This window comes from Sceloporus occidentalis, unplaced genomic scaffold (assembly GCF_023333645.1).
Source record: "Sceloporus occidentalis isolate IW3139 unplaced genomic scaffold, rSceOcc1.0.p SCAF_18, whole genome shotgun sequence".
NCBI lineage: Eukaryota > Metazoa > Chordata > Lepidosauria > Squamata > Phrynosomatidae > Sceloporus > Sceloporus occidentalis.
In genome coordinates this window covers 4,145,359-4,170,447 of record NW_028316998.1, presented here as the reverse complement: position 1 = coordinate 4,170,447, position 25,089 = coordinate 4,145,359, and the positions used below count along the sequence as shown (strand labels likewise).

The following is a 25,089-nucleotide window of genomic DNA, read 5'->3' as shown; positions in this document are numbered from 1 at the left end:
TTTGGTTCATTGTACAGTTTAAGTTATTTTTAGCTGTACTTGCTGAGATTAAAGCCTTTATTGTTATCGGAACATCTGCAGAAAAAGGAAAGAGAAGCCAAACATTAAGATTTTAATTAAATATCAATCAGATAATTGTTGTCATGTTATGAATTCTTTATTTTAGGAACCGTTTACATTGCAAGAAAAGGATGGAAACAAAAGTATGCTAGATGCCTATTAACAGCATTTTGAATACTTTATTCAATATGGGCTCGCGTTTGATTTTAGTGGAGGAAAAAATGCTGTATGTCATGGAATTAGATAACTAATTCTAAGTTACAAAAACTGTATTATATGAAAAAAGTTATGCATCATGAAAATAAAAAGAGCTACGTATAAAGCACTCATCGGGAAAAATGATAAATTTGGAGAAATCACAACTGGGTATTCTTTGGATGGTTGCTCCTTTTAACGTCCTGACAATGACTGCTTTTTTGTTAGCGTTTTGTAAAAATGTTAGTCTGGCTCATATAGCAGAAATAAGGAAATAGGCAAACAATGTGAGTTCACCGGCAATCAGATAATCAAAACCTACTCATCGCAACCCACCAGGCCCTGATTTATAATCAATGTGATTGAGGGTCAGCATTAATTGATCTCAGTCCTCAGTCAGATACATACCAGATGGAAGTGAACATGAGTAGTTTATAAACCATAGAGCGTTTTCATATCTTTGGGCACAACGGTTATAAATAGCAATTGGGAGATTTTATTTAAAGTTTACAACTAATCCTTGAAAACATGGACAGCTGGGAGGGCTGTACTTGGATCTGGCATTTACTGTATGTGTGAAATAGAAATGATTAATGAATGTAATTTTGCTGTGAAATAAACACATTTTAATAAGTGTAATTACCTAAACTCACAGAATGAAGAAGTAATGACGTAGGTGACACAACTGTGGGGGGTTCTTTATTAAAGCAGGAGTTGGCAGAAAAGTTTACAGGAGAGATGTGGTTTCTACTCATTGAATTCACTTTCCATTTAAAAGGGCATCCTTGGCTAACATCGCTGCAAGATGGACTGAGATAGCCGTGTATAATATATAGTTCCATCAGTTATGTGACTTTAAAGTAACCTCACTCATTTACATAAACTTTACACAGGGACGTCCAAGGCTGTGCCAAGGCAACTGAAGTAATTCATGTTATGTGACCAACAGTAGCTCCCTGGGGCATGCCACTTGGCCAGTGCTTCTGGCCGCATCTCCACAGGCCCAACACGCTAAGTCTGAGCGCCAGGATATAACTTTATTTCCCGGTGCTCAGACATAGTGTGTGAGGACTTTGAGGGATCAGATGACTATATTTGTGCATGTTATTATGTGTGTGTACTAAGGATGTTAGTCTGTGTAAGTATGTGACAATATGTGTATGCATGTTAGTATATGTGTGTAAGCATGCTAGTGTGTGTATGCATGTGTGCAGGTATGTTAGGAGTGTAACTATGTCAGTTTGTTCCTGTGTAATATGTTAGCATGTGTGTGAGTATATGCAAGTATGTTAGGGTGCAGGGCCGGCCTTAGGGGTGTGCGACCTGTGCAGCCGCACAGGGCGCCATGGCAACAGGGGCGCCGTCCGGGACTTAAATTAAAACGTTGGGTTTTTTTTGTAACTTTATTTAACATCCTCCATGTTAAATAAAGTGTTTTAACTTTATTTAACATGGAGGATGTTAAATAAAGTTAAACTTCTCGTGAAGTTTTCAGCAACCGCTCGGCGCCCCTCACTCTCTGTGACTCTGTCACGGTGCCGGCGTTTCGTGCTGAGAGCCGGAATTATTCTGGCGCTCAGCTGTGAAGCGTGCACCGCGGCAGAGCGGGAAGACGGACATCTCCCGCTCCCACCGCAGGACTCCGGCAACAAGGTAAGTAAGGATAGGGAGAGGGGGTAGTTAGTGATAAGGGGCAGGGGGAGGCAGTGAGAAGAGGCAGGGGGAGAAAGCAGTGAGAAGGGGCAGAGGGGGGAGATTTTTTTCCTTTTTTGGGGGGATGGGGGGGCGCCAGAGGAGTAGTTTGCACAGGGCGCCAGAACACTTAAGGCCGGCTCTGTTAGGGTGTATAAAAAATGTATGTTACAAAATGTTTCTGATTAGAAGACGACCTCTATTATAAGACGAGGAGTATTTTTCAGAGCATTTGCTCTGAAAAAAACCTCGTCTTATAATCGAGCAAATATGGTAATAATTCACATTGTTGGAAAATCAGTTTTTTCATCAATGTTTTGGTCTGCATTCGGTACCTTTGTCAAGATATTCTACCTATGTACATAACATTTTTAAAAAGCACAATCAATTCATCACACCTGTCTAGATACTGCTCCCTCGCCAGGCAAACCTGACTATGAATGAACAAATTAACCCTTGAGTTAATAATACTGCTGTTAATTCATCCTATCCTGTATCACAATCTTGTCTATAAAAAAATCAATAAATAAAACAATCTCGTGCATACTTTAAGCTAAGCAGATATCATCTATAAAATAACCCAGATACAGAGACCGTGTTACAACCTTTAGCTTACTATGTATAGATATGCAATTTAATCAATCTCATACTGGCCCAACTCCTATTTGAATTCATCCAAAGATTTGTCATTCATTAGTCTCAAAGAACCATAATGACACTTTGTGTACATAAATAAAACATAAATGCATAAGATATTAATATTATGTACCAGTAACATGGATAATTTTTGGTGGGGAGACCTGTGAGTGTCTATGGATTGGTATGGCTACACAGCACCTAGGACTTAGTTCAGGAGGTTTGAATTTGTATGTATATGTCTACAGTATATACCGTATTTGCTCGATTATAAGACAAGGTTTTTTTCAGAGCAAATGCTCTGAAAAATACCCCTCGCCTTATAATCGAGGTCATCTTCTAATCAAACCTCGATTAGGTTGCCAGGCTGCCTACCGAGCTTTGGTCGCGAGCACCGTCTCTTCTTCTAGCAGCAGGAGAACAGGAAGCTAGTAGAGTGTCACATAATTCTGCCTCCCCCCTCCTTCCTCTGGGGGCGGGGCCCCTGCAGAAGTCTTCGAGCGAGAGATCTGCAGTTCAGGTAAGGGGGTGGGGGAGGGTTTTTGTGATTAATGTGTGAAGTATGTGTGATTAATGGAATGAATGAGTATTCAAATGTTTGTGAATGAGTGTGTGTATGATAGCATGGATGTGTAAGGTGGGTGGTGGTGGTAGCATGGCATAGGGAGGCTGTACTCACACTCATATCATCCCCAGGTTCCATCATGTACTGGCTGCCTTGGGTTGATAGGAGTGTGATTGCTGTTAGAAGTTATATATAGATATATATATATATATAGATATATATATATATATATACCTCCAGAAATGCCTTTTAACCCCCTATATGCCACTGCCCCATGATATGCCTTTTAACCCCCTATATGCCACTCTGGCATATAGAGGGTTAAAAGGCACATCAGGGGGCAGAGTGGCAAATAGGGGGTATAAGGCATTTCTGGGGGCAGAGTGGCAACCCTGGGGGCAGATGTGCATAACTGGGGGGGCAGGTTGGCAAATAAAAGGAAATATATATTTTTCTCAATCATAGCTTTTATTAGATATGAAAAAATTGTTTACATGCATTAATATTTACTAGTAAAACTTTTTTCTTTAGGGTAGTCTTATATTCAGGCTTTCTTTTTTTCCTAAATTAATATTCAGATTTTGGGGGGTCGTCTTATAATCAAGCAAATACGGTATTTAAAGACCAGAGTTGCACAAGATAATGAGGCCCAGATGATACAATTTGTTTGTAGTCAGAGTTTCTAATCCCAGAAGAGTGGCCACTAGAGGCTGCAAGTTAAAACACTACCACAACTGGTATAATATACAGTATCGAGGAGCCTGGCATTCAGGGTGGCACATGCTTTGTACCTGCTTTTTTTCTTGCCCAAACTCTTACAAATCATAAGTTTTTTTTCTACTAACCTAAATAGTCATTTATGGCTTTACTGGCGTCAGACATGTTTTTGAAAAATGATTTTTTTTGCTTGCAAACTTGCTACAAAATGCATTGTTCTATTAAACATTTTTGTTTAGGATAATTGTATCTAGAAGTAGTAGATACTACTGAACTAAATAACATTTATATAGCACAAATGTAATTTTTATATGACCAAAGTAACCTTAACAAATTCTGAATCTTCTATTACTCAATGCAAGCAAAACTGACTGTTAATTGTAATATTTTCTCATCCAATCATCAAATCAATCATATTTAGAAAAATATATATAATTGTGCAGGAGATTGGTCTGTATCAGTTTTTCCCAAATTACTCTCCATTTATTGCTGATTTGTTAAGGATCAAGTGGATCCATGCCTTTGTACAAAAATGAACCTATACACAAGTGTTTAATGATTGAAATAAATATACTTGTATAAAAACCCATCATAATGTTATTCCTATTCTTCAGGTTTCCATGGCTGTTTGTTTCCATTGCAATTCTAGTCTTGACATACTCCTTGAATATATGTATTGTAAGAAGTGCTGCCTAAATCGTTGGCACTATATAAATAAAAGATAATAATAATAATAATAATAATAATAATTTTTAAGTGATTTCCTTCCATTTGTTACATTACTACTTCCTTTTAATGGACAACAATTGATAAATGCTAATTGTGGTAGGTTAGTAAAGGATGGCTATCATAACATAATCTTGCATAATATGGCAACAAATTCCAACTAGTTATCAGGATGACCTCAACATACCACTTAGTACTATATGATGTTAGTTGCTTGTTACATGCTAATTAGAAAAATCTGAAATCTTTGGCAGGCTTTGGCAGATTACTTTGCTGTAAACTTTATTTTTTTCTTGCAATAAGGGGAATCAAATGAATGTCCACTTGACCCTATACTTTTCACATGCACTGATTAAAGTTATTTTATTTCTATTAACTTGTAAAGTCTCAATTAGAAATGTATTAATGCATGCAAATTAAAGGTTACCTTGTAATATATACCCAAATAGCTCATTTAGTGTTTGAAGGAGGATTTAAATTCTGTCGATGCAAGCAAAATTGCTATGCAATTTAAAGATTGATAATTTTAAATTTAAATTCAGCTGATGAAGCACATTACATTAACAAAATGATATTCAGCAAGTAAATCAGATAATTAATTTGCACTTTATATTGTTACTTATGGGTGTTAATGTTGGCAATTTGTGTTGCAAGTCCAACATTGAAATATGTGAGAAAAAAAATACTACACTAAATGTAAATCTGAGTGTTTAATGGTATTAACTTCACTTTTGTATGGTTATTTAACCAATATTATTATTTTTGATTCTTAACAGGCTCATGGGGACATGGCCTCCTGGTGCAGGACAGAAATGGCACACTGGAGTCTATTAAAGGAACGATTCAGATTTCATAGTTGAGTATATTAAATTAAGGTTTTATCAGAATCCAACTCAGTGCATTTTCTCTCTTTTCCTTTTGTATTTAACTTCTAGACTGCCCATAAGAGAGCAGTCTCTCAACAGGATGTGGATAAGCCTGCAGCCATGTCATGCACTGTGACCTGCTCCCTCCTCAGCACCAGGCAGTTCCTGGCAAACCATAGAGCATCCTTTACACAGCACCCTCAGTGTGTGTTCCTAGAAAAAAGTCTATAAAGTACAGAGTGGTAGGACAGGTACTTTCGATAGTGTCCTTGAGTTCCAACTCCAGGGCTCTGAACAAAGCCTGCGCAAACTGGCACTGCCAGAACAAGTTTCATCCTCCACAATGTACTGTGGGCAGTGCCTATATCTGCACAGCCCCATAAAATGCATAAATGTGATTAGGCCATCCATGCAATGTCTTTATACCAGTTGGTAAGCCTGATTGATGCCACATTTGCCCAACTGATCGTAGATATGGCAGCCCTGGGTTACTCTTTACAGTGTATTTGGCTCTGGTGAACTTGTGGATCTCACCTGGTGACCACAGGTATGGCTTAACTCTCTCCAGTTGGTGCTCTATTACAAATTTCCGATGTCCTAGTAGAACCAAGGCATAGTCTAATTGTAAGGGATGGCTCAGTTCCCACTTGAGGTGTGTCCACAGGGGCAGTAAGAAGGAATGAGACATGAAGTTTCCAGCAGAGCCTTTTACTATGTTTCTGAGAGTCCTGCAACACAATTACATACAATGAAAGTCCTCAGCATGGTAGGAATGTCAGGCACTCCTTTGCCTCTGTGCATTTTGGAGCCCCAGATCAAGTCTGCCTTGTTGATGGACTTGTGTATGGGTGGCCAGGAAGGGACAGGCCTGAGCCACATACTGCAGAATGGGAAGAATCTCACTGCGCAGCACCAGCACTTTCCCTTCAATGGAACAGTCTCTGAGGCTCCACAATCCAATTCTGCTTTTAGTGAGTCTCTCCTCCAAGCTTCTCATGGCCACTCCATCTGCCAAACCAGACTCCCAGGATCTTTAGGAAGTTGGTCTTAATGGGAAATGGGAGCAGGTGGAAGTTAGGTCCCACTGACCAAACAGCATGGTGTACAACTTCCGCGGTTAACCTTTGCGTCTGAAGCTCTGCTGAAGTCCTCACACCTCTGGACAAGTGTTCTCACCAACTGGTGGTCTGTGCAAAAGATTGTCCATGTAGAGCGAGCACTTTATCTCTTTTTTGTCCCTGTTCAGTGCGGTGATACCTCTGATCTCTAGATTCCGTCTGATGCATTTGGCGAAGAGCTCTATACAAAAAAAAAAGAGGTGAAAGAGGGCAGCCTTGTCTGACCCCATAGAGTACCAGTAAGGGGTCAGTCTTCCATTCATTCACCAGCACCATGCTGCATATATCAAGGTACATCAGGTTAGCATAGCAACAGAAGATCTCCCTCAACCCAACCCTCCACGGTGCCTGACCCATACAACCATGACAACAAATAAACTATATAATGTGAGTACCAGTATCTCCACAAAGCAGTGATATTAAATGTGAAAAAGTAAAAATACAAAATACTTCCCCTTTTGTCTCACAGCTGCCCCCTTCCAACAACACTGTCCAAAATGTTGAACTATACAAAATCAATTCCATTCAGGGGCGCTCATGTAAGAACAAGGGGAAAAAGAAAACAAAAACTGATAGTGTAGACTGTAGTGATTTTTCAATAAATCAATATGCCAATCATTGCACTCACAATCTGTCATGAACCGGGTCCATACAGATGACTGTAAGGACCCAGAGCGCCCAAAGACTGTGTGCAGGAGTTACTGTGCAGTAGCGGAGTTGGACAGGGCCTGGTGCAGGGCGACCGCACTCACCCGGGTGTTGGGCAGCTAGGGTTGTGCAGCCACATACCAGCGCCCTGACATAGCAGCGGATGATGGCAGAACAGAGCAGAACTTGGAGATATCCTGCAGGCACATTGGAGCAGGCATGAGACATAGCACTGGAATTATGTGCAGGATCTTCAAACTAATTGGTATATTAGACAAAGATAGCCAGAGTAAACACAAAATGCAATTTTTAACTGATTTTATGCATAGAAGTAAAAAATCTAACCCTGAGCCTTCATTTTCACTTCACTCTTGGTTGGCGTTAATTCTTGATTTATTCCTGCTCATCCAGCTTAGGCTATGAAAAATTACATAAAACTCACCAAACTTGAGGTATTTTGATGTAGTGGCGGGCTAAGCAATATATGCCAATATAGTGTGACAGAATACCCAATATTTATGCCTTAGAAAGTGTTTTTTTAATAGTTTTCTCTGGGTAGATGCTGAATTCTTGCTTTCTTTTTGTGTTTCGACCTATTGATTCCTGTGACCTTGTTCTTGGCTAATGGTGGTTAAGTCGACCCAGACTTTTGGTGATTGACCCGGATTGTTGCTCAGTTTGCTCTTGTGTACATATTTGGCTTCTGACATCATGGTTCATCCAGCTGATATCCTGACTCCTCTTTGTAGCTCCCACATTCATTCTCCATAGCTCCAGACTCCAATTCTGCTTCTGCTTACCCCTACTGGTTGCCTATGTCTGGTCTTGGGTGCCTACATACAGTTCGGATGTAACAGATGAGAATGTTTTTGAATCTATCAGTCTGTAAAGGGTTACAAAGTCATTTGTAAGCTCCTGGTACTCCAGCAAACCACTGTGAAAGCAACTATTTAACAAAATTCGACCAAAAAGAACAAAAAGGCTTGTCTCACTTTTGGTAAAAATCACGTTGATAACCCCCAAGACGTTTGTGATAATATTCAAGTGGAACTTTTTGGAAGACATGGGTCCCATTACAGCTGGCGTAAAGCTAACAGCATTCCACAATAAGAACATTGTACCAACATTTAAACACGGTGGTTGAAGTGTGATGGTCTGGGGCCACTTTGCTGGTTCAAGACCTGGGCGACTTGCCATAATGGATGGGACCATGAGTTTTACTCTCTATCAAACTAGGCTTTGGCGTGGCCTAGTCAAAGTCCTGAATTGAATCCAATTTACTCTCCAAAGTGGCTGACTTAGAACAATTCTGCTAGACAAGTGGGCTACAATTCCTCCACCTCAGTGTAAAAAACGAATTGCCAGTTATTGCAAATGTTTGATTACAGTTCTTGTCGCCAAGGGTGGCACAACCAGTTATTAGGTTTAGGAGGTAATTACTTTTTTACTTGGGTGATATAGGTTTTGTTAAACTCTTTATCTTCAATAAATGAAATTATCATTTAAAAGCTGTATTTTGTGTCTACTCAAGTTATCTTTCTCTTATATCAAACTTAATTGCATGATCTAAAACATTTAAATCTGACAAAAGAGAAGAAATTGGAAAGGGACAAATACATTTTCATAGCACTGTAAGTCGGCAGCTGAATTGTGTTTGCCTATTACATTACTTTTATTCAGGAATGTCAATTTGACTGGCAACACAACAGGAAAATGTTAGTTTCTTAACAGAAACTTAAGCCAAATTAAATTGCAATGGAAAAAAAACATTTCGAGGTGCAGTCGATTTGACTTTTGGGTTGTCAAACAAGACTCACTGGTGAGTTCATATTTACAGGTTAACCTGTTCAACAGTGGGCTAGTTTATTGAGAAATTAGTAGGACTGACAGAATAAATTACAAACTCAACATCTGACTGGAAAGACATACTCAACTGTCAGACCTTAAAGCTATAAACAGCTGTGGTTGTTAAATGTTTCTGTTGCTATATAGTAGCCATATTATTTTATGTGTAATTTTTTTTTATTTTATCTGGCAAATTAACCTATGCCTTAACCAATTACATAAATTTGACTAAAATACTCTTATCCATACAATATCCTATAATGAGCCATATCCATGTACGTCATATGGGCAAAGGTATTGGGTCACCTGACCATTACACCAACAGGGAATTTTATGACATTACATTCAAAATACAGATATTAATATGTAGTTCTGGGAAGGCTTTCATCAAGATTTTGGAGTGTTTTGTGGGACTTTTTGCCCATTCATACAGTACGGCATTAGTGAGGTCAGGCACTGGCTCATAATATCTGTTCAAGTTCATCGCAAAGGTGTTCAATAGGGTTGAGGTCAGGCCTCTGTGCAGGCCAGTCAAGCTCTTCCACACTCATCCAACCATGTCTTTATTGACCTTGCTTTGTGCAGTGGGACTGGAACATAAAAAGGACTCTCCCCAAACTATTCCCACAAAGTTGGAAGCATAGAATTGTCCAAAATCTCTTGGTATGCTGAAGGGGGCACACTACTGGGCATTACTGGATGAATGGGCAAAAATTCACATACCAACACTCCAAAGTATTGTGGAAAGCCTTCCCAGAAGACTGGAAGCTGTTATACCTGCAAAGGGGGGACCAACTACATATTAATATCTATTTAGAATGCGATGTCATGAAAGTCCCTGGTAGTTGAATGGTCAGGTGTGTCAATACTTTTGTCCATATAGTGTATTTTACTTTACTGAGATGCTTCCATCAAAAATGGTAGAAGTTAATGCAGTGAGAGAATTTAAACATGCATGTGTAAAGCATAAAACTATGTAGAATTTATATTGGCAACGAGGACCAATTAAGGTTTGAGTCTCATGGACAGACTAGATGGATTCATTGCTTCTTATTAATGTTTCTATATGTATGTCTTATAGAAATAAGATGGGACATTGTGCTGCTAATTTTTTAATTGTTAAGGTAATAGGGTAGATCATACATATGAAAGCCTAATATTACAGTAAAATGATTTAGAAATATCACACGTTTTTCAATTAGATTCAATAATTTTAGCTGGCACCGACTGCGGACAAGGTTATCATTTCTTCACTTAAACAAAATCAAACACAATAACAAATTATAAATACATAGTAAATAAATTTATCATCTTATTGCTTATCAGTAGTAAAGACCACTTTAAGAAACAGATGTCTGTAAGCTCTTTTCCTCTGCTCCCTGGCACACAGACTTAATAACGGAGTTGAAGCAGATGGTCTGACATGAGATTTAAGCCTTGGGGTCTAACTTCACCTCATTGGAGCACATGATCACCAGGTTGGAACATAGCTCCACAACACAGCACCAAAACGCCTCCCAAGCAATGCAAGCCACTTTACAACAGGTCCGCTACCTAGCTGACTTTTGGCATCATCCACTAACCATAGGAACCTAACAGCTCCACATCCCAAGCCACAGGGGCCATGCTTTAAGCCTCACGACACAGACATGCGTATTGCAGACTGGAAATTGCTGGACCCAGACTCCTCTGGAGAATTCTATAGATCTATAGCTGATAGGCCCACTGAACCACTGCATGAACAGTCCTATGATAAGGTTCCAGCTTCATCTACCTCACCTACTCCATCACCCACCATGGGGGGTCCACACCTGGTTTACATACTGAAGGGCTATACTTACAGGCATTATATGAATGCAGGAGCCTCCCAGATCCCCAACCACTCTGTCTCCTCCTTCATACCGTATCAGCTTAGGTATGACAATTGGTCAAATGGAACTGTGTGGGATATATGGGGATGGTGGCCGGAGGCGAAGGAGCTGTGGATTACAGAGACCCTACCTAATAATCTAATGTAAGGGGTTCACCAAGAGAGCTGTAGTCACTCTCAGAGACCACCCACATGTATCCTTCTGTTGTCCCCGAAATCGCTTCCAGCACCAGTCAGCATGCACACCTTGGAACCCTGCTATGTGTACCCAATAAGTACCTTAAATTGAATACAGCATGAATGAACATTTTATTGAACAGAATATAGCATATTTATCCACAGTACAGCATATCTCCCACCACTATATACTGAGCCAACATTGATTGTGGTACACCATAACTCCTATCACCATATACTGAGCCAGACATTAACTCATGCTCTCTCACTCTTACTCTAAGTCTCTCTCTCAATTTGCTCTGTAAAGGGGCCAGTTGGAAAGATCACCCAAGAGGACTATCTGACCCCCTAGACCTGCCACTCTAGAATTAGTTGGCCTAATACAGAATATTCACCACTTAGGTAGAAAATTAACCTAGCAGTTTTGATCACATTTAATTTTCACTGATGTTTTGTTCCCCAATATGATTCATAATTTCAGCAGCCAAAGCTGATTTGTTACTTTTGAGAGTTCTAGTGATGAAAATGTCAACTGGCCCACTTGTGGAGGTGGGAGCGCAGTAGGGTCATGTAATACAATGTTATGTAACATGGCGATAATATCACAGCTGCACATTGTGCAAACATATATAGGCAACAGTTGAAAGCAACAGGCAAGAGGTGCTGTTGGTATGGTGTGGTCTGAGGTGCATGGTTTAGTGTTTGTGTGTCTAAGTTTGTGTGTTAAATTAAGAGTGAGTGTCAGGGACTGGGTCCATACAGACGGCTGTAATGACCCAGAATGCCCAAAGATTGAGTTATTGTGCAGTAGCCAATTCGGACAGGGCCTGGAGCAGGGTGACTGCACTCTCCAGGGTGATTGAGCACCTAGAGTTGTGCAGTCACATATCAGCCCCCTGACATAGTAGCGGATGTTGTCCAAAACAAAACAAAACAATATCCTGAAGGCACCCTGGAGCAGGCATGAGACATAGCACTAGAATCACGTGCAGGATGATGCAGGCTGGAAGTATGGAAGCTAAGCAGAGTAACAGCTGAAACATAGCGAGCAAGGGGGACAGAGCAAGAAACATAACCACATACATGGTACAGGACACAACAAAGGACAGGGAACAAGGCAAGGAACACAGGGAATGGCGTAAGGAGCCGGGATCCTCAGACACTTCTCCTTTAAGCAAGGATAGGATATCTTAACTGGGACATGGGGAGATGAGAGAGGAACCAAGATCCTCAGATTATTCAGGGAATAGAGGGCAAAGGCACATAAGTGTCACGACCCAGGTAAGCAGGCCGGGTAGGAGCCCAGTAGCAGGGGATACAAAGGGTTCCGTTTGTACCCCACGATGCATGACGGTAAGTGGGGTGGTACGGACAGGCGCAATAAAACACAGCACAAACAGTATACGTGGAAAGGTACTGTATTGATATAGGTGATATGACCAGCAAGTAAAGGCAGAAAGTCTCTAGGCAGGATGCCCACTGGCAGGGCTGACGGATACGGAGGCCCACTGGATGGGCTGATGGCAGGAGGCCCACTGGCAGGGCTGACGGGTACGGAGGCCCACTGGCAGGGCTGACGGGTACAGGCAGGTAGCTCACGGTACAGGCAGGTAGCTCACGGTACAGGCAGGTAGCTCACGGTACAGGCAGGTAGCTCACGGTACAGGACACGGGTTCAGGTACAAGGCTAAAGCAGAGCGGTCATAACACTACAATGCAAAGGCCCTGACTGCAGGGCTGGGCAGGCTTATAAAGGCTGAAATAATTAGGTAACAAGGTGCACCTGGACATGATAATCAGCCAGAGTGGACCTGAGTGGCAAGGGTGGCCACTAGTGGTTGAAAACGGAAATGAGCCACACAAAGTATAAACAAGTCCAGCCAGCGAAGGGTGAAAACGTGACATACCCCCACCGCAAGGAGCAGCCTCCGGATGCTCACAGAACCATGGAACAGTGGTCTCACCGTCTGCGGTGAGACTTCTTCTTCTTCTTCTTCTTCTTCCTAGCAAGTAGTGCTTTCTCATACGCTTCCAGATCTTCACGACATATTACGTTGCCGTTGGAAGTCACTACACGATCTGATGGCAGAGGTTCTGGTGTGCTGAGTTGGGCTGGATAGGCCTCAGCTACCGGATACACAGATGTGATCGTCCCGGTATGTGCTTGTCTTGTCCTACTTATACTCCTGTGAGTGGTAGGAGTGGTGCTTCTGACTGCACAAACAGCCGGGGGGTTGATCTCCATGGATGTGTCCATGACCTCTGCATCAGATGACGCACTGTCCATATAGTACCACCCGGGGGTGTCAGACAAGGTCTGGAGGTCTTCTGACATTGTGATGGAGGGTGTAGGAGTCACAGGTGCCGAGGACTGGTTAACCCCTGCATCACCTGTCTGTGGATGTGACAGGGTATGCTCCTGCTTTGTGACGTTGCTGGCGTCATATGCAGGTTCCGGGGCATGGGGTTTCTCCAGGTGGGTTGTGGACGGTTTGACTGGTTTGTGCAGACAATATGTAATCCTATGACCAGTCTCTCCACAATAATAGCATAGGTTATCATCTTGTCTTTTCTGTTTTTCCTCCTTGGTAAGTGGCTCTCGCTTGAAGCTCTTCTTAGCAGCCTTCTTGCTTTTGGTCTCCGTCTTGGTCTCTTTAGCTACATGGTCAGGTTTTAACACAGTCCTTACAGATATACATATCTGGAGAAGACACTCCGCCAGTACTTCTAGAACTGCGGTTATCCCCGCGGACTCCTTGGTATGGCCTTTGCATTCTGTCACGACCCAGGTAAGCAGGTCGGGTAGGAGCCCAGTAGCAGGGGATACAAAGGGTTCCGTTTGTACCCCACGATGCATGACGGTAAGTGGGGTGGTACGGACAGGCGCAATAAAACACAGCACAAACAGTATACGTGGAAAGGTACTGTATTGATATAGGTGATATGACCAGCAGGTAAAGGCAGAAAGTCTCTAGGCAGGATGCCCACTGGCAGGGCTGACGGATACGGAGGCCCACTGGATGGGCTGATGGCAGGAAGCCCACTGGCAGGGCTGACGGGTACGGAGGCCCACTGGCAGGGCTGACGGGTACGGAGGCCCACTGGCAGGGCTGACGGGTACGGAGGCCCACTGGCAGGGCTGACGGGTACAGGCAGGTAGCTCACGGTACAGGCAGGTAGCTCACGGTACAGGCAGGTAGCTCACGGTACAGGCAGGTAGCTCACGGTACAGGCAGGTAGCTCACGGTACAGGCAGGTAGCTCACGGTACAGGCAGGTAGCTCACGGTACAGGACACGGGTTCAGGTACAAGGCTAAAGCAGAGCGGTCATAACACTACAATGCAAAAGCCCTGACTGCAGGGCTGGGCAGGCTTATAAAGGCTGAAATAATTAGGTAACAAGGTGCACCTGGACATGATAATCAGCCAGAGTGGACCTGAGTGGCAAGGGCGGCCACTAGTGGTTGAAAACGGAAATGAGCCACAGAAAGTATAAACAAGTCCAGCCAGCGAAGGGTGAAAACGTGACAATAAGAGACAGACACACATGAATACAGGAACTAGCCCAGGACTATGTGATGACAATTGGAGATCCTGTCACATCATATGACCATAGTATGCTTAGCCCACCACTGCGCCAAAGTACTTCAATATTCGGTGGGTTCTAACGCTAAACCCTGCCTACTGAATCACTAATAAGCTAAAACCAAACATTGAATCTAAACACAGAACCGAGAAGGACATACCTTTAAACTGCAGACTGAGACAAACATAACAAATGGGTGGGGCACACCTTTAAAGGAAACAGTGCTGAAGCAAAGAGCAGAACTGGAATCAAGGAATCAGAAGCACAGAACAGAGCACAAGGAAATACAGGAATGGGTTATAGCGAAAAAGGGAAAACCAGAGATATGCAGCTCCGCAGCCTGGATGGGAAATGACAGTGCGTGTGTGTTAAAATTAATGTTCATGTGTAAGTGTTTGCTGGTGTGATTGCGTGTATGCATTATAGTGAGCATGTGCTAGTGTGTATGTTTCTTATATTATAAAAAAAAAATTGTATTTAAACTAGTATTTAAAAAATGCAAAGTTTAACATTTTAAAATTGTGTTCTTATGTGTGACATAGAAATGTAATATTACACATAAACAGCTCATGCACTTTGAATGAGTTGCAAACTAAATTTATTGCAAGCTATCATTTCCTTAACTTCTCTAATTCCTTTATAATTGTATCTGTTTGTCACGCAACAGCTGGATAGGAGACGCGGAAGTCAAGTAGGGCCCAATGATATTATAACGATCAACAAGCCAAGGTCAGGATTCCGGAAAACAGGATAACTTGTAAACATGCCAAGGTCAGGATGCCGGAGAATACACAAGGTCGAGAAACAAAAGGTCAAACACAAGGAACTGGATATCAAAACACACTCTGAGGACTAGCACTAGGCATAGACGACCGTCAGAAGACAAGGATTCGTTAAAATAGGAACCGGTACATGTTCAAATTTGCCGCCAAAACAGTACAAATGTCATTTCTGGTATCAGGATTTGCGACCATCATAAAGGACTGCATAAAGGACTGCAGTTTGAGCGCCAAACCAGGTTGCTGCACGGAAGGAGGTCTTCCTCTCCAGCACGGCTCTTCAGTAGACTGCAACGGTGGACGAGAGGTGGAGGGGGGGTCTCCCTCTTCTCTTGTGGTAGTAGTCGTGCGGTGGAGGGGGGTCCGTGACGGGTGCTGTTGCGGCTAAGAGGAGAGGGGGGGTCTCCCTCTCCTGCATGGCGGCAGGTAAGTAACACTGTTCTTTAAAAAATCCACTAATAAATGCTTCTAATGGAATTTCTTAATGCACGTGACTAACATCAGATAAAACCAATTTAAAATTATGAATAAATATATTACTTCAGTCCTTCAAAGAACTCAAAAGTTAAGGCCAATGTCACAGAATTAATAAAATAGAATTCAAACTGTTATGATTTTAGTAAAGTCATTTGTATTCCTTCTCTCGTATGATATGCACTCCCTTTTTACTGATTTTTCTGCTACTTTATTTTGTATTTCCTTCCTTTAAATATTATCTCTTCAGATTTAACAGGTTTAACTCTTTTTGAAAGCACTAAAATGTCAATTAGCACATTTCCTGCTCAATATTGTCTGTCACAAGTTTAAATGCTGAATGCATTACTTTCCCTATTTAAAAGAAAATTTTACATTTTATATGTAATTTGTTGAACTCAATTTGATGCATTACATTTCTTAAGGTGCCTATTGTTTCACATATAAAGCAATATGTTAATGGTTTATGCTAAATAATATTAATTTAGACCTGCAGAATGTTCTTTGTCTCTTACGTGCAATCAGAATAAGCAGGCTAATGGATGTTGTAAAGCTTTTCTAAATCGTCTGTTATTTATTATTCTTGAATACTTTGTTCAATTTAATTTTTTTTTGTACATAGGTTCGGTGACCTGTTCTAAATATATTATTCAACACTAATCTGTCATTAATAGTCTCAAATGGTCTGCTTTTCTCATTCAGCTTTAATATTTGTTTGATTTTTTATCTTTTTTTCTAGATTCACAAAGGGACACACCATATTTTCCAGATAACTGTGATGCATAGAGAATTACCTGCTGGAACATCAGACATGAAGGATTGTGTAGGTCCCCAGGCTGCTTTGATTTTCAATGGCTAGAGAACGATTGTTCAATTACAAGACCATACAGACGACTGTAAAGACCCAGAGCGCCCAAAGATGGCGTTCAGGAGGCATTGCGCAGTAGTAGAGTTGGACAGGGCCTGATGCAGGGCGACTGCACTCACCCAGGTGGTGAGCATCTAGGGTTGTGCAGCCACATACCAGTGCCCTGATATAGCAGCTGATGTAGTCCAGAACAAAGCAGAACTAAACTTGGCTGGATGTGGAAATCCGAAACAAAACTTGGATCTGACAAAACAAACAAAACTTTGAGATATGCTGCAGGCACCCTGGAGCAGGCATGAAATGCAGCACTGGAATCATGTGCAGGATGCTGCAGGCTGGGACTACGGAAGCTAAACAGATTATCAACAGAGACTGCAGACTGACACAAACAGAACACACGGGTGGGGCACACCTTATAAAGGAAACAGGAGCTGAAGCAAAGAGCAGACTGGAATCAAGGAATCAGAGGTTCAGAACAGAGCATACAGAAATCCTGGAATGGATCACAGCAAAACATTGGAACTGAGGCAAGGCTGGGAAAAACAGATATGCAGCTCCGCAGCCTGGATGGACCGTGACACAAAGTTGCTACTCATCCACAGGGTTTCTATTGTAGGTTGCTTGCTTATTAATTGCCTAGAAAGGATATTGATAATTAAATATATCTTTTTCCAGATAAAGCCAAACTGTGTTTGGTTATTATTTCAGCTAATGGTGTGTGTTTTGAATAATGATTTCATTCAATTAAATATCATTAAAAAACACACATACCAATTAATTGGGTCCTACTGGAGTAATAGTCAATTGGAAAAGATTTTAAGAGACTAGTTGACACTAAGCTCAATAGCCATATGCAATATCAGACAGCAATGCCTAAGGCATAAAAATAAACAAATAAATAAATAAAAGTATTAGAATGCATTGAATGCCACTTTGGGTGACATGATTATGCCTTTGTACAAAGCATTAGTTAGGCCTCATTTGGAATATGTAGTTCAATGTTATGCACAATACAAACAGTACAAAGAAGAACTTTAAAAATAGTATGGGAATAATGGGATTTTAGCTATTAAGGCTTCTTAGATTTAATTACTGTATATAAAAAGACACGTTCTTTAGCATGTTGATTATCTCATTATAATGTAGAAATACATTTGAGACATGCATTGGGACCTTGCAGGGGAAGGATTTACCACATGAATGAAGCTTAGACCTATTACTATTAGAGGTGCCACACTTCCATCTTAAAAAAAGATGCATTTTATTCACAACTGAAGCTGTAAAGCTCTGGAATTCACTGCCTGAAAAGATAAAATTAAAGCATTACCATAAATTCCAACAGTTTTTTGGGCACTGTCCTATTGCCTGGCACTAACCACCCTCAGCTACTATCTCACATTTTAGGGCATTAGTCGTCATGGACTGTAGAGGACCACTAAACTTTATAAATGATTGAGGTTTGTATACTGCCATACAGACCTCAATTCCGGAAACTGGGTTTCCTCTCAATGTACATATGACGTCATGCTACAGCATTACTTCAACAGGTGATTAGAAACAATCCCCCACGCTGCTTTGGCTGCCAGCAACATTGGGATGTAACATACCTTGTTTATTGTCATATGCATGTATTAATTGTGGCACAAAGTCTCAAAAAATAAATTTATAATTAATATGTCTCGTGTCAGTACTCACCAACCTATGGTCCTCTGTTATTTGAGAAGCTAGTCATTACAACATGGAAATCTTTTTTAGATCCGAATAGGGCACCAGTTGCGTCCTGAATGCCTCTGTGTGAGGGTAGACAGGGGTTTAATGTCATGGAACCGACATTAAATTATGAGCTGGTGTATACATACAGACACATTTTCATAGAAAAACTCAAAAATCTTGCGGAAAGACTTTCCAGAAGAGTTGAAGCTGTTACAGCTGCGAAGGGGGGGCTAATTCACTGGCGTAACTACAAGGGTCGCAGCTGGTCCTCTAGGGGGCCTGGTGTGACCGCTTCTTCCTGTCTCCTCATACTGGTTCAAATTAGTTTAGAAAGGTTGGAAGGGCTAAACTATTTTCAACTGATATGTGGAGACAGGAGCGTATGCATGTAAGCATGCATGTGTACTTGTGTGTGTGTGAGCATAGATATGGACTTTTTTATATGTGTGAGCACGGAATGTGTACGTCTGTGAACATTGAATGTGTAATTGTGTGTATGTGTGAGCACAGATGTGCAATTGTATGTGTATGTGGGCTTGGATGTGTACTTTTGTGTGTGTGCATGGATGTGTAGTTTTGTATGTGAGCATGGATGTGTACTTGTGTTTGAGCAAAGATTTATGTTTGTGTGAGAGCATGGATGTGTAAGTGGGGTGAGATTGAGTGCGTGCGAGTATGTGTGTGTAATTTTTGTGTTTACATACGTTTTATGTTAAAAGGAGTGGGGCAAGGGGCAATGATGGCACAGACAAGCTGTTGAAGTTGGGGGACCTGGGGGAATTTTCGCATCAGGGCCCAGTGGTTTCTAGTTATGCCCCTGGACTAACTATGTCATAAAAGTTCCTGTTGGTGTAATCGTCAGGTGCCCCAATACTTTTATCCATATATTTTATTTATATATATATATATATAGATATATATATATATATATAGTAACTGTATATTTTGTTTTGTGTTTTGTATTTAGACTTTGTACTAATAATATGTCCAAAAGTAATATGGTATTTGTTTCTTCTTCCAGTGTTAAAGACTACAGTGGTGATATACCGTATTGGCCCGAATATAGGCCGCACTTTTCCCCCCCACTTTAAGTCTTTAAAGTGGGGGTGCGGCCTATATTCGGGGTCTAGCACCCGACGCCCGGGACATGCAGTTCCGGGCGCCGGGCAGGCAGCAGGGTTAGGATACAGATCCCCCGCAGCGTTGCAGGGGACCTGCATCCTACTCTCTGTTACGCTCAGACAGCCTCCCCTGCCAGCACTTCCCACGGGGGGAGTGCCGACACGGCAGATTGTCTAAGCGCATCGCGCAGACGTTCACCGGCTGCGACGATGCGCGCGTAAACAACCTCCGCTGCTGGCATGTCTGCACGATGTGCTTTAACAATCTCCCTTGCCGGGAATTCCCACGAGCGGAGTCCCGGCAAGGGAGATTGTTAAAGCACATCGTGCAGATGTGCTGGCAGCGGAGGTTGTTTACGCGCATCGCCGCAGCCGGTGAACGTCCGCACGATGCGTTTTACCTCTGCCCCCAAGACTTACCAGAGCAGACTCCAGGGCACCGGAAGTTGTATACGCGTATTGCGTAGATGTCCCCCGCCGGCCCTGCAAGACACCCGGGAGTCTGCTCTGGTAAGTCGGGGGGGGGGGCAGAGTGGCAGCATATCTCGGGGGGGGGACAGAGTGGCAGCATATCTCGGGGGGGCAGTGGCAGCATATCTCGGGGGGGAGGACAGTGGCAGCATATCTCGGGGGGGACAGAGTGGCAGCATATCTCGGGGGAGAGGACAGTGGCAGCATATCTCAGGGGGGACAGTGGCAGCATATCTCGGGGGGGGACAGAGTGGCAGCATATCCTGGGGGGGACAGTGGCAGCATATCTATTACAAAACTTTTTCTTTAAAAAAGCACCAAACTTTTAGGGTGCGGCCTATATTCGGGTGCGGCCTATATCTGAGCCAATAGGGTATGTGTGGATATATGGAATTGTGTTGCTGTTCGAAGGGTAGAGGCAGCTAAAGCAGTAGTCGATTCTTTACACTGTGGAGTATATTGTGTACACTGATGTGTGACGTTTTCATTAATATTCTAGTGTACTGAAAGTTAATATGGTCTGCAGAATAATCTATTTTTTATTTGATTTATGAGAGGAATGAATTGAATGATTTATGAAAACAGTTCTGTTTTTCTTTTGTCTGTCCATGTAATAAATATATCATCTGTGTTGAGATAGTATATGTGGTTGAAGTTCAGCATTCATGGTTTTAGTCCATGCCAGTCACTAAGATATTAAGATATTAACTAAATCTAATGGGTGTTGTGAGTTCATGCCACAAATCCTTATAACCTTCCAAATATTATACATTGAGTTCTGATGTTTTCCTTAACCGGATGTATTTCTTATTCACAAAGTTTTATATGAAATTAGATTGCAAAGTCTGTTTCTTATGAGAATAATAGAGTTGGTTAATTTTAAAAGGGCAAAGATCAGTCTCTTCAGTGCTTCTCTGAAGCAACTTTTTTCTTGAGTGAATTTTAAAATGAGAAAACACATTGGAAACATATTGAATGTTTTTCTTTAATTTTTGGATGTGAGTACAAAGAAGTGCACACCATTAGGGAATATGCTTAAACCCAAATAGATAGAAACTAGTGTGCCTGGTTGTTAATTAAAGTAACCAAGCTTAGGTGATAATAGACACAACTCTTTTCAAAGGAAGCACAGAGATGTAAGAAATCTGCAATATTGCTGAAGCTACTGGTAGGGTACCACAGTAGTGAATTCTAGGTATTTTGCTTCGTAATATACAGAACAGACTATGGTAAGTAAGATGGGGAAAAATCATGTGGGGTAGTAAGTTTACAGTGTATGTTTATTGTACTGACTTTAGTGATTTTGGTTCCAACGTGCACATATGGATCATCAGACGGCACTGTGAGAGTATACAGTATAAGAGTTGTGACCTCCAAATTAGCTGCTGCAATTTTAGTGTGGATTAACAATAGCATGAAGAAGCTAAACTACTAACAGCTAAGTACTTTATATTCATATTGCGTATACTATTGGTTAATACAGTGTTCATAATAGTTCGCTCCAGTTGTGACAACTGTATTGATACATGGTTACTATAATTTATGCATTTGACAGACTTTTGGAATTTTATGCACAATTCAAATAACTGAAGATTTTCTAAAATTATTCTGTGAAATATTCACTTATTCATGGCTCCTGTCTTTAAGTCACTTGCTTGTTTTCGGGCATAATTTCCCTAATAAAGGTATTTTTTCTTTCCATTTTTGTCTAACCTTGAACATGGGCAGGGTTAACCCTAAACAAAAGTAGAGAGTGAATGGATAGTGGGTCCAACCAATTATGAAATCCAGAGTGTCCCCAGGCATGACTTTAATTTAAAAAGGGAGTATTAGGTGAGAGGAGATAATTATTTGCTTTACTTTGTCTTTAAATTCTACATTAATCAGATGACAAGAGCTCTGGTTTTGTAACGTTCACCCTTCGCTGTATGGACTTGGTTAAACTTTGTATTACTCATTTTACGTTTTCAGCCACTAGTGGCCGCCCTTGCCACTCAGAACCACTCAGACTGGTTATCAGGTCCAGCTGCAGTTGATTTCATGATCAAGACAGCCTTTATAAACCTGCCCATCCCTGCAGTCTGGGCCTTGACATTAATGTTTGAGGACTGCCTGTTTGTTTCCTGCTTTGTTTCCTGCTTTGTTTCCTGCTTTGTTTCCTGCTTTGTTTCCTGCTTTGTTTCCTGCTTTGTTTCCTGCTTTGTTTCCTGCTTTGTTTCCTGCTTTGTTTCCTGCTTTGTTTCCTGATCTGCTCTTGCTTTGTCTCCTGCCGTGTTCCTGAGTTGCGGCCAGCGCCCCACTAAGTGGACTCCCAAGCCGAGTACCCTGCAAGTGGGCAACCTGCCGTGTTCCTTGCTCCTGAGTTGCGGCCAGCGCCCCACTAAGTGGACTCCCAAGTCGAGTACCCTGCAAGTGGGCAACCTGCCGTGTGCCCTGCAAGTGGGCAACCTGTCGTGTTCCTGAGTTGCAGCCGGTGCCCCACTAAGTGGACTCCCAAACCGAGTACCCTGCAAGTGGGCAACCTGCCGTGTGCCCTGCAACGAGAGGGCTTCCTGCCGTGTGCCCTGCAACGAGAGGGCTTCCTGCCGTGTGCCCTGCAACGAGAGGCCTTCCTGCCGTGTGCCCTGCAACGAGAGGGCTTCCTGCCGTGTGCCCTGCAACGAGAGGGCTTCCTGCCGTGTGCCCTGCAACGAGAGGGCTTCCTGCCGTGTGCCCTGCAACGAGAGGGCTTCCTGCCGTGTGCCCTGCAACGAGAGGGCTTCCTGCCGTGTGTGCCCTGCAACGAGAGGGCTTCCTGCCGTGTGTGCCCTGCAACGAGAGGGCTTCCTGCCGTGTGTGCCCTGCAACGAGAGGGCTTCCTGCCGTGTGTGCCCCAACCCGAGGGCTTCCTGCCGTGTGTGCCCCAACCCGAGGGCTTCCTGCCGTGTGTGCCCCAACCCGAGGGCTTTCTGCCATGTGTGCCCCAACCCGAGGGCTTTCTGCCGTGTGTGCCCTGCAAGAGGGCTTCCTGCCATGTGTGCCCCAACCAGAGGGCTTCCTGCCAAGTGACTTTCTTTGTATATATATATATATATATATATATATTGTACCATCATATGCAATACAACTGTTAATCCGCATCTTCTGTCTTTGAGTTATTTCCTGCGCCTGTCTGTACCAACCCCAAGCCATCATGCATCGTGGGGTACAGACAGAGCCCCTCGTATCCCCTGCACCTGGGCTCCTTATCTACCTGTGTCCTCGGTTCGTGACAGGTTTTTATGATATTAAATGCAACTGGAACAACAGAAGCAGAACAAATGCAAACATGAGAAAATAATCAAAAATATCTTAAAGAAAGAAAGATTAAAATAAGTAACAAAGTTTAGGGTTCAACACAGGTGAAATGGGGAGGGTGTATGAGTCTGCGTGAATGGGAGAATGAATGTGTGTGTGTGTGAAAGCATGGGTGTGTAAGTAGGGGGGGCAGGGCACAGGGAGTGCTGAAAGTGATGTGCATGTGTTGGCTGCTTGTGCATGATAGGAGTGTGATTGCTATATTAAATATACATGAATGCTAACAGCAATAACACTCCTATCATGCCCAGGCATACCCAGATTCCAGCACAGCTAACATCACACTCATCCTGGAACCTGGGAATGATAGAAGTGTAATTTTCGGGCCCCAAAATTAAGGTGTGTCTTATACATGGGAGTGTCTTATGAATGGGGAAATACGGTATGTAAGGTTAATGGAGATTCCAGTCTGCCATTTGCCAGGTGATGCATATAGCTACTGTAATTGGAAGAAAGAATTATAGCCAGGGATGATGGATGCCTAAATAATCTAGTATGGCTTTATCTTACTTTTTTTAAGCAAAAGCACTGGAATTTTTAGACTGTTACTTATGTTTTGTTACATTTTGATATTTAATATACTGTAGATATTGATATGTGGAAATTTACATTATACTCCTTCTGCAAATAATGAATAACAGCAAGCAGACACTGTAGATAAGTAAAGTAAGATTATTCTACTGCTTAGAGCTACAATTTCTGTTTTATGTCTAACAGAGAAAAATCCACTCTTTTGTACTAATTGCTTTTTTTTACTTTAAAATAAAAGGCTATTTTACCTCCAAGAGGCAAAATTTGGCAAAACAGATAAAACAAACAACTTGCTTCTTGTCTTGAGCCCCTCTCCTGTTTACTTACCTCTGCTTACAAATGGAAGCAATAAAATGAGTAAAGACTAATTATATCGGAATAATCATAACGATCAAAAAAAATAAAACAGTAAGTGAAAATGGCAGCCCATGTGGTATATACAGAAGGTGTCATTAAAATACATACAGGTATATATGGTTTAGGTTGATCTATTTAAGACATAATTTGTGTTTATTTATCACATGGAGCCATAACATTTTGAAATTGAGAAAAGTGGAAAACCCACTTTAAAAGTAGTATTTATAAGGACTAATTTGCTTACCAATACATATTTGCATTGTATTACATATTGCATGGGATTTGGTACCCAGTATAAAATTATACCATCAGGGACTTTAATAAATCATATATATTATAATACAATATGCTGTTGACAGAATTTCTCTAAGGGTAATTGATAAATGTTTATATGCTAAACTATTGCAGTGTCAACAAAAGCTACAGTGCCTGATACAATGGTTAAGTAGTTTTACAAGATATATAAAAATATATACAAAGTTTTTGCAATAAATGTGTATATATATACACACACACACACACACACACACACACACACACACGCCTCTTTATTAGGTACACCTGTTCAATTGCTTTTCAACGCAAATAGCTAATCAGCCAATTACATGGCAGCAACTTGATGCATGTAGTCAAGGCAACTTGCTGAAGTTCAAACCAAGCATCCGAATGGGGAAGAAAGGGGACTTAAGTGACTTTGAATGTGGCATGGTTGTTGGTGCCAGACAGGCTGGTTTGAGT

The 25,089-nt window shown here is 41.8% G+C and overlaps 1 protein-coding gene across 1 annotated transcript in view; it reads right to left on the bottom strand.

Annotated features, from left to right (window-relative positions):
- LOC149302552 (cadherin-9-like) overlaps window positions 1-13,450 on the bottom strand; it is a 103,644-nt gene extending 90,194 nt beyond the window's left edge. The window contains exons 1-4 of the mRNA XM_089482232.1: window positions 13,080-13,450; window positions 8,065-8,169; window positions 6,634-6,756; window positions 5,992-6,185 (exon numbers count right to left, since the gene is read on the bottom strand). Of these exons, the coding sequence (XP_089338358.1) occupies window positions 5,992-6,185; window positions 6,634-6,756; window positions 8,065-8,169; window positions 13,080-13,450 (793 nt within the window). The remainder of the gene's footprint in view (window positions 1-5,991; window positions 6,186-6,633; window positions 6,757-8,064; window positions 8,170-13,079) is intronic.
- Window positions 13,451-25,089: the final 11,639 nt, after the last annotated feature.